The sequence below is a fragment of the Monopterus albus genome, unplaced genomic scaffold, assembly GCF_001952655.1.
Source record: "Monopterus albus unplaced genomic scaffold, M_albus_1.0 scaffold312.1, whole genome shotgun sequence".
NCBI lineage: Eukaryota > Metazoa > Chordata > Actinopteri > Synbranchiformes > Synbranchidae > Monopterus > Monopterus albus.
Genome location: NW_018128192.1, coordinates 17,941 through 29,013, shown reverse-complemented (window position 1 = coordinate 29,013; position 11,073 = coordinate 17,941). Strand labels below are relative to the sequence as shown.

The following is an 11,073-nucleotide window of genomic DNA, read 5'->3' as shown; positions in this document are numbered from 1 at the left end:
TAAAATCTTCAGGAGCTTCATTACTCTTTTGCCTACATTCAGTTATTTTCTCCCAATCTACTTTCTTAGGATATCTGTCCCTTAACCACCGTTTTGCTGCTTCAGCGCAAGCCACTGTCTGTGCTGGATCTCTAGATTCATCAGAACCACCTACTGGCCATATGGGGTTTCCACCTGCATCCTTATGACTGGCCTTAATTTGATCTGCCTGAGCTGGCCATTTAGCCCTTAACATTTGAAACAAATCATCCACAAGGAGGAGGGTAAATTGATTAAATTTGATATTCTAACATTTACCAATACAAGACAAAATTGATTTATGTAATGTGGGTCTAGGCAAAGCATTAAAGTCATGAAGTTATTTTGAGAAGTGATGGCCTATTTAAATGGCAAAATATAAAACAAGCAAACCAAGAATCAACAGAAGAAAGTTCATTTGTAGTACTAAACATATTTAGGGAGTTTATACTCAGTTTTTGTCTCTCCCATGACGTTATTCCTCTCTCCTACAGTGTCCATTACAATTACATGCAAATAGAATTTTATGCAAATTAGGCGATGAAGGGCGTGAAGAGGGAGGTGGCAATGGCCAAACAGAAAGCATATGATGAGTTGTATGCCAGGTTAGACATAAGGGAAGGTGAGTAGGACTTGTACAGATTAGTGAGACAGAGAGATAGAGATGGGAAGGATGAGCAACAGATAAGGGCGCTTAAAGACAGAGATGGAAAGGTGCTAACAAGTGAGGAGAGTGTGCAGAGAAGATGGAAGGAGTATTTTGAGGAACTGATGAATGAGGAAAATGAGAGGGAAAGAAGGGGGGAAGAGGTGAATATTGTAGAGCAGGAAGTAGCAAAGATTAGAAAGGATGAGGTGAGGAAGGCTCTGAGGAGAATGAAGAGTGGAACGGCTGTTGGTCCAGATGACATACCTGTAGAGGTGTGGAAGTGTCTAGGAGAGACAGCAGTGGAGTTTCTATCTAGTTTGTTCAACAGGATTTTAGAGAGTGAGAAGATGCCTGAGGAATGGAGGAGAAGTGTACTAGTGCTGATCTTTAAGAACAAGGGTGATGTGCAGAGTTGTAGCAACTACAGAGGTATAAAGTTGATGAGCCACACAATGAAGCTATGGGAAAGAGTAGTGGAAGCTAGGCTAAGAAAGGAAGTGGATATCTGTGAGCAGCAGTATGGCTTCATGCCCAGAAAGAGCACTACTGATGCAATTTTTGCTCTGAGAATGTAAATGGAGAAGTATAGAGATGGTTGGAAGGAGCGGCATTGTGTCTTTGTGGATTTAGAGAAAGCGTACGACAAAGTCCCGAGAGAGGAGATATGGTATTGTATGAGGATGTCAGGAGTGGCAGAGAAGTACGTCAGAGTAGTTCAGGATATGTATGAGAGGAGTACAACAGTAGTGAGATGTGCTGTAGGTCAGACAGAGGAGTTCAAGGTGGAGGTGGGGCTACATCAAGGATCAGCTTTGAGTCCCTTCTTGTTTGCTATGGTGATGGACAGGTTGACAGATGAGGTCAGACAGGAATCTCCGTGGACAATGATGTGTGCGGATGACATTGTGATCTGTAGTGAGAGCAGAGAGCAGGTGGAGGTCTGCTCTGGAAAGAAGAGGAATGAAAGTCAGTCGTGGTAAGACAGAATATGTGGGTATGAACGAGAGGGAGGGAAGTGGAACAGTGAGGTTACAGGGGCCTGAGGTCAAGAAGGTGCAGGAGTTTAAGTATTTGGGGTCAACAGTCCAGTGTGATGGGGAATGTAGGACAGAGGTGAAGAGGCGAGTGCAGGCAGGTTGGAGTGGGTGGAGAAAGGTGTCAGGAGTGTTGTGTGACAGAAGAGTGTCAGCTAGAATCAAAGGAAAGGTGTACGAGACAGTAGTGAGACCAACTATGCTGTATGGGTTAGAGACTGTAGCAGTGAGGAAAAGACAAGAGGCAGAGATGGAGGTAGCAGAGATGAGGATGTTGAGGTTCTCTTTAGGAGTGACCAGGACGGACAGGATTAGGAACAAGCACATCAGAGGGACAGCTCAGGTTGTCTGTTTTTGGGACAAGGTCAGAGAGGCCAGATTGAGATGGTTTGGACATGTGCAGAGGAGGGATAGTGGTTATATTGGTAGAAGGATGTTGGAAATGTGGCTGCCAGGCAAGAGGTCAAGAAGAAGGCCAAAGAGGAGATATATGGATGTGCTAAAAGAGGACATGAAGTTAAATGGGGTGAGAGTAGAGGATGCCGAGGATAGAGTTAGGTGGAAACAGATGATCCGCTGTGGTGACCCCTAACGGGAACAGCCGAAAGAAGAAGAAGATGTTTTCTTGTTCAGCCATGCACAACAAACAAAACAGCTCTTCCTCACAGTGTCAGGAGATAAGTATCAAGTTTTCTAGTGCACGTGTGGAACGTGTCTGTGCATGAAAGTCCACAACTGTCTACCTCCATGGAGTCAGTTCAAGAGTCTACAGCCATGCCAGTAGCTCTGTGAGGTTGTACTTACTGCAGACGCAGCTGAAATGCTCAAAATGATAATGCTAACATGGTGATATTCATCATGTTTATGGTGTTCTCACTCTTACTGTAGCTTATTGTGTTGGCATGCTAGCATTTAGCAGTGCTTAGCACAAAGTACAGCTGGGGGAATGTACAGGGAAATTTATGGCAATCTGTCTAATAGTTGTTGAGATATTTCAGTCTGGACACAAGTGGTGGAATGATCAAGCAACTCTGTGGAATGACTAAAAACTACACAATCAAAAGGACCTTACATTTTGTAAATGGCTCTTTCACACATGTTGCAGCCATTAAAAGGGTGAGACATTTATGCTAGCAGAAACAGAGGAAATACACCACAGCAAGAATTTCTGCATTTGGTCTCATGCAATATGTATTTTAAGGCGTTCTCATTGGGGGACGCAAAAATCAGAAAGGGGAGAATGCAAATACCATCAGTGCCTGATTCACCACTGCAGAGGACAATGTGAGGGACTTTTACAGGCTTTCACGTTAAACCAAAAGGAGACTAAGTGACTGCCATTCTGAAATGCATTTGTTGATTTCTTCAACCATATAGAAGTTCAGTCACTGTAGACTTAGACTTTCTTCTGCAAATCCTAGACTTCGACCTTCTTCTGCAAATCCTTTCATTACATGTGTCCAACAGCCTCCAGACAGAAGGTCCGAAGTGGAGGTGTATTCAGACTAACACAACTCAGCTGCTATGCCACTTTATTAAAAAGAGGTACCACAATATTTTCCATGCCTGATGGTAATTTGCAGCAGGTTTAGTAAATATCCCCCTCTGATTTACCCCAATCGTATGACTTTGATGTTAACTTGAATGCACAATTAAGAGTCAAGAAAATTATAACTACAGTAACTCTGATATAGCATGAATGCATCAGCCAACAGAACTAATGCTCTGTAATAACTAATACTCACTGCTGACTATTTGCACACAGCTCCCATGTAGCATACATTCTGTCTTCACTACATTGTGTTCTTGTTGTATTTTTCATTATGCTTCTTTCATTGGCTGTTTTAAAGTGTCTTAGATTTTGTGTTACTTATGTACAGTATCAACTTTGTATTTCATTTATATTGTGTGGCAGTCATGCAGATGGCAAAGTAAAAATTTCATTGTACAGGGAAACACGTTTCCTCACTGTGCATATAACAATAAACACTTGACTTGACTATATGAGCTTCACCCACAAGATAATATGCATGTTATTATCTAAATGCATTCATTGGGGGGTGGACTGATTTGAAGGACCCCTGAGGGTTATCTTTTAGCAACATCCTCTTGACGAGCAGAAGGAGCTGTTGTTGTTGTAGCTGCCAGTCATACCAGCCTGTCGCCACAAATCACCAGGCCTAGCCAATCCGCTGCTTTCGCCACCTCTGCCACTACATGTGATAGTTCTCACTTTAGCTGCAACTGCATTTGGTGTGTATATGTGTGTTGGCTTTCCCTGTGTGTGTGACAAATGAGATTCCCCACCACAGCACTAATAAGACCTGAGGCCAAGTAAGGAATGGAAGGAACCAGAACAACTGTCCAGCAGCTCCCAGGGCCCCAAGACACCACAAAGGCAAAATAGAGTGGAAACTACTGATCCCCCTCTTCCCACCACCCACACCTCCAAAACTCTCTCTCTGTCTCTCTCCCTTCTTCTCGCTTATCAGCTTTCAGTCAGTAGAGAGGAGAGATGGAGGGACAGTGGTAAATAATGAGAAGAGGGGATTGCTGCAGTCATTTATGTTCACATCATTACAGGAAACACAGAGATATGAATAGCGGAGGCGATTTTACTGGATGTGACATATGTCTTCACAGGCCAAAGCAAGAACCTATTCAAACCCCATGTAGTAGAGGTCTCAACAAGTTTCCAAATTATATACATATATATACATTTCAAACAAACAAGTAATGAAGTCAGTGTGATTGCAATGTATACTGCTTTGTAATTTAAATATTTGTAGATAATGGTTGTTTTTAGATAACAGTTAATACAACTGAAGAGAATGGAACTGAACCAATGTATCTGGCTGAAACTGAATTAATGTCAAGTTAATTGCAGTGGATTAAAATTAAATTAACTGAATTTAAATGAGTTGAATTAAACTTCATTGAACTAAAGTGTTATTGGCTGAGCTGAAATGAAATTGAAATGAAATAAATTGGGATGAAGTCTACTTAAATTGGACTGAGCTGAACTGAAGTGAACCTAAGCAAATTTAAATGATCTCAGTATAATGATAAAAACTTTATTGTCATTGTACAAAATATACAATGGAATTTTAGATGCACTTCATGGTACAACTATATAAATGCAAATACAATAAACAATACTCACTCAGTGCTAGCGTATACACTTAGTGAGATAATTACACTTAAAAGAGATCAATAAATATTTAACGATAAAACATGCTGTTTTCAATAAGGGTGGTTTTGGAGATCATTATTTAGTATGCTTATGGCTCTAGGGTCAAAACTGTTCAGAAATTGCATAGTGAATGTGTGTGCAGGGAGTAAAGGAAGGAACTCAGCTCATAACCTTGTGGGGTTCCTGTGCTCATTGTCAGGGTGGAGGAGTGATGATAGCCCATCCTAACTGACTGTGGCCTGTTTCTTAAAAAATCCTTTATCCACAGGCAGATGTTGTGTTGTATGCCCAAACTGGACATTTTGAGGAACACCCTACTGGGCAGGTTGGTGTTAAAAGCAACGCTGTAGTCCACCAACAGCACATGTGCATATGTGCAGTACAGTGTGCAAAGTGGTGGTTATGGCATCATCAGTTGACCTGTTGCTCCTGTATGCATACTGATGGGGGTCCAGGGCTGGTGAAAGGCCAGCCTTGATATAATTTAGCCCCAGTCTTTCAAAGCATTTCATGATTACAGGTTTTAATGCCACAGGCCTGTAATCATGTATGGATGTCACTACAGCCTGCTTAGGAATTGGCACTATGGAACTATTTGGCACTATTAGAATAGTGTAGCATAGAACTAGAAATATTAACAGGCATAAAGACAACTGAGCTAAATAAAAGTAAATTGAAATACAGTGGGGGCAGCACGGTGGCACAGTGGTTAGCGCCATTGCCTCACAGCGAGAGGATTCTGGGTTCGGGCCATGTTCTCCCCGTGCTTATGTGGGTTCTCTCCGGGTACTCCGGCTTCTGCCCACAGTCTAAAGACTTGCCAGCCGGGATTGACTCCGCCCCCCCGTGACCCCGTTCAGGGACTAAGCGGTAGAAAATGAATGAATGAATGAAATACAGTGGAACCTTGGATTGCGAGTAATCCAGTTTGAGTGTTTTGCAAGACGGGCAAAAAATTTTGATTCGATATACAAGCGAGGTCTCCCAATACGAGTAGTACGTACGCTTTCTCTGCTGAGCATCACGTGACGTACGTCACAACTGAGCCGATGGTTCTGGCGCTTCACTCATATAGTCAATATCTGTACTGCAAGAATGGCCCCTCACGCCAGCCACGATTCTTTTCAAAGGTGAAGTGCAGGTTAATATGTTTTATTTTTACTTTATACTGTATTTTGTATTACTGTAATCATTTTTATATGGATAAGTGGGTGTGGAACGAATCATCTGAGTTTCCATTATTTGTTATGGGGAAATTCGCTTTGATATACGAGTGTTTTGGATTACGAGCATGTTGCCGGAACGAATTATACTTGCAATCCAAGGTTCCACTGTAAACTAAATTGATATGGGCTGAACTTAATTGAACTGAAAGACATACTGTATGGAAGGTGGAATATATGCAATTATATTCACCCCACCCTAAACCAATCACTGATTATGAGCTGATGGAGAAGAAGGAGGAGGTTTTTTAAGGACAGACGTGAAGCGTGAAAGATGAGGAAGGGAGACACGACACACAGACAGATGTCCTAAACAAGAAGAAGAAATGAGAGAGGAGGATGGTAAAATTAGATGAAAGTAAAAGACTTGGAGAATGGAACAAATAAGAATAGATATAGTGAGGGGAGGAATGAGAAGAGACAGAGGGAAGGAAGAACAAGTTTAAACCTTGAATGTTGTGACATCCCCCTCATGGGATTTATCTGGCTGGTAAGTGGAGTTGTCGGTCATTCCTGTTTTTTTTGGCCCAGGTCTCCAGAAATGCATGAAAGACTGCTTGTCTCTGTGCTTTGGTCTCTCTGAATCTTCTGGAGCTTGGCCTTCTCCACCAACCTGCCTCTTGGTTTGGTTTATTTTTACACCATCGCAAAACACTACCCCTCAGTGCTGATTTTTGCCTACTTACACACCACACAATTATGTTTAGTTATTTTTGGTTATATTTAAGTTAAAATTGGCAGGCAAATTAGTTCTGGGTATGACTTCCCTTTTTGTTACCAGCTGTGGGCCAGGTGGTAACAACTTGTTTAAGTGTTTAGTGATTTGTAGTAGGTTCATGTAGTATTATTGTTTAGGGGGTGATACACCCAAACTTTGGTAATTTTGGTTTGGTTGTGGAAGGTTTGGCCATATTCCTTTTTTTGGCAGTTTTTGGTCATTTTGTAAATTGGATTTTGTAGCTGTAGTGTTGGATTCCTGAACTACACAGGTGAAGTAGAGGCTGGGTAATTTAGAACCATAATTCCTGGTAGGCATTAGCAGTGTGGGGTACTAGTTGTTACCACTGACCTTTCTGTTTTAGTTTGTTGTTTTGTGCATTAAGTGTTTGGAGCAATCTGTTCAGGTGCACTTCCATGATTGTCAAGGTATTATCCAGTGTGCTGGGAGATAAGTGGCTCAATGGGTTTTGTGCTTAATTTATCCTGACACAAATCATGCATGAAGACTAGGGTGCAGTGAGCTAGATTATTAGTTGAGCAGTTAGAGGAATTGGTTTCTTTAAATAAGCATTTACTTTACAGAACATTAGTCTAACCTTTATATGACAACGAAAAATGTCAGCCATTGAAGAATTTCAGTCTCCAAGGGAAGAGCTGACCTCTTAAAAAGTGAGTTGGTGAAAACTGTATAGCTTAGATAAACTGTGTAAAGATGTATTAAATGCATTGAAGGTTAACTTAAGGAAGCAGAAGCTTTTGCCTAGGTTTGTAGAAATGGTAGCTGCTGCAAGTGTAAATCCAGGTAAAGCTAACACTTCGGGGTTTCCTGTTTTTAAAAAAAAAAATTATCTGAAATATCACTTGCTTTCATCTGCATTTTTATTTACATCTGGCTGTGAGTATGACAAATGGGAAGTCCACTTCAAGACATTCAAAGTCATGATGAATATGATGATATAGCATCAGTGTTTTGTGGCCAAAAGACTGAGCCAAACTTAACGTACACTTTTGATCCATTTAAGGGGAAACCAGTGTTTCAGAGTGTGGTAATAAAGACCGACTTTGATAACAAAATGGTCAACAGAACTGCCTTAAACTTTTTATGAACAAAACAGACATCACTCTCTACAGCAGCAACTGTGAAGGTACACATGCACTCAAACACAAAAACGCCTATGGTCCCTGCTTCTCAAAACGCACATTCGTGCACAGGGAGACATAGACATAAATACAAAGCAACTGTGCAGTCTATTGACCAGTATTTGTCACATACTATATATTTAGCTGGGAGCAACAGAGAGGCATCAAGTTGGCATCACTCAGGCTTTTCTAGCTGCAAGTGTTAGGCCAGCTAGTGTTCACTCGACTTTGTCAATCCACTGTCAGCTTGTAGCTCTGGGACATATCCTCTACAAGGCAAAAGAGACAAGCCACCCACCCCACTCCACCCCTGCCTGCTGCCCACCCCATAATGCAGAGCCACCAGGAAATGGCTGCTTCAGTCACTTCCCACCCCCCTCTCCTGACAAAAGCCTGCTTGGTCTCTCCATCATTCCTCTGACAGCCGAGGGAAGACAGCTTAGCTGCATTTCTCTCTCTTAGTGCTCGCAAAACTTATGGCCAATGACAATATAGCTATAAAGCACAGCTCATGTAAAAAGCTACTCATGATTCTCTGTTCAGTGTGATAAGAATTTATCACCTTGACCAGTCTAGACTTATTTCTGTTGCAGGTCTCTAAACAGTGGTGGTAAACTGCAAAACAGTGTAATAGCTACTGTAACATAACTCAATCATCAATCTACCTTAACTTGATTTAGAAGAACCTCAGTTCTGCTATGGCAGATTTTTTACAGGACTTTATATATTTGGGGAAAATTTAGCCTCTGAAAATATCATATATCATTTACAGCAACTTCAACATATCAAACTTTTCTGGTCCTTCAGCTTCAATTTTATGTCATATTCTTTCTAATTGACATGTATATTATACAGGGCCACAGGAATTATTTTCATTTTTAATTACTCATGATTATTTTCTTGTATTAAAAATCGTAATTGGGTGTAAAGTACAAAACTGTGAAAAGTGCCCATTGCAGTTTTAGTCCAAACCAATACATTGATTTGTTCAACATTTCCAGCTGTTTTATTTATCTTTATAAAATATATTACATAAAAATATCAGCCCATGTGCATATAAGTGACACTAGTGGGATCCAGGTGATTACAGCAAAAGTTTGCAGCTGTCATGACCGCAGTGACTGTGAAAATGGTAACCTATGTACTTTAGTGATACGACTACTCATTCAAACCTGCTGTATATATTGTCACTTTTGTGGTTGTTTGTGTTCTACCATACAGTTCACTGTGTGACTTGTATCTTGGAGGAACAGAAAAAATAAACAAATTCTTGTGAAAACATAAACATATTAACTGTGCTTACCTGAACCAGCACAAAGAATCTTTTCTTCCATCTTTTCCACACGTTTTTGCCAATGGCCCAAAGATACCTATTGGATTAAGAAACACTACTTTAGAAAAAACACACTTTTAGCAATTTCTTAGTGTGAACGTTATGCAGCTGAGAATGTTTTCCTTCTGCTTTGGACTTACTGATGTGGATTTACTGTATCCACAGAAAGGATATATGGAGTTGTAGTGTTTTGTGTCTACTGACATCTCCTGGTACCATGACATTACTACAACCAGTATGTTGACAGACCTTTTCTTGACTCAAGACTCAAGAATCTTTATTGTCATTATGCATAGCACAACTAATTTTTTTCCGGTAGCTCTTGGCTTAAAAGACACATTATTTACATAAATAACACAAAAATTGTGTAAGTCAATGTAAAATATGAACAAATAAAAATAAGCATGTATAGGTTCTAATCAGGTCAGCAGCATGTTAGCAGCAAAAGAATATAACATTATAAAGTGCAGCTCAGTGCAAATCTCAGTCTTTAGAAAGAGATGTGAGCATGGGTGTGTGTCTGCAGAGGTCCAGTGTGCTCTCTGTGTCTGTCCGTAGGGGGGAGGTTGTGTGTGTGTGACTAGGACTAGGGGTTAGGGGGGTGATTGGACCAGATACAGGAAGAGCACAGGTGTAACTACTGACACTAACAGTGTCACCCTTCCAGTTAGGTGTGTCTGTAAACCATATGTTCCTTTATCAAGGCATGGCAAATGAGATGTAAATGGAATGTAGCCATCACTGATGGTATGAGTAGCACCAGTGCAAGACTGACTAAAACATCTACTATGGCAAAAATATGAATCTGGTGAGGAACTGGACTATGATTAGGTTATTGACACTGTGGGACACAAATCTGTCACAATATATCAGCGTCATGAATTGGAATTAGGTAAGCTCAATATGCAGATAGTCACAAAAAATAAAGTACCAAAAAGTACCAGTTCAAACTGTGTACTTTTGGCCTGAAAGGGATTTCACAGAAGGATCATGGCATGAAAATACCACTGCAGCCACTAACATTAATGAGAGAAGGTTGATTTCTAAAAACTAGTGAACATAGACACTCGTCTTTGTGATTGTCACTGCTTCCTATATTTAATATCTAGGAATAGGCAATGTTATGAAAATGCTTCACAATACTTCAAAAAAACCTTGATCTTGTTAAAGCATCAATGGCATTTTAAGGACAATATGAAGAAGCACTGTGAGATAACACAAGGAAAAGCTACATCTTGTAGCATAAAATAACTACATAATATATAATGCTATAATGCTATATGTGAAGCAGTTTTTACTAGAACATTAAGTTTTTCAAAATGTCTAAGCCACCAAGGCTGATAAACACAATAAAAGCACCCACTTGATCTGCTTATGGGAAAAGGAAATGCTTAGGCACTGAATTAAAGTAAACAAAAAAACAAAGCCGGGTTGTCATTCTCAAAAATTCAGGTCTCAGCTTAGTGAAGGAACCTTTGACGGACTGCTGTTTCCTGTCTCTATGGTAAACCGTACTCATTTCCTGTTTTCTATACTTGCACTGCATTGTGCTTGCTTCCAGATTGTTTAGGAATTAAACTCACTATTTTCTAGGTTCATCTGAATTTTTGAGTGACAACATATGCTTGCACCACTTAAAGCACTTGTGTTGCAGAAGTTCTTGCTAACTACCAAATGTAACTTGCTACTTTAGGTCGGCTAGTTTAGAAGCTAGCTAAGCTAGTAGCTTAATCGAGAGCAATGGCTTCCCCCTCTTCCTCTCC

General features: G+C 40.5%; 1 protein-coding gene across 1 annotated transcript in view; it reads right to left on the bottom strand.

Moving 5' to 3' along the window:
- Nucleotides 1-11,073, bottom strand: part of LOC109973945 (calcium-dependent secretion activator 1-like) — a gene marked incomplete at its 5' end in the record, with an annotated part of 241,653 nt that overhangs the window by 221,459 nt on the left and 9,121 nt on the right. Inside the window, 1 exon segment of the mRNA XM_020623851.1 lies at nucleotides 9,281-9,347. Coding sequence (XP_020479507.1) covers nucleotides 9,281-9,347 — 67 coding nt within the window.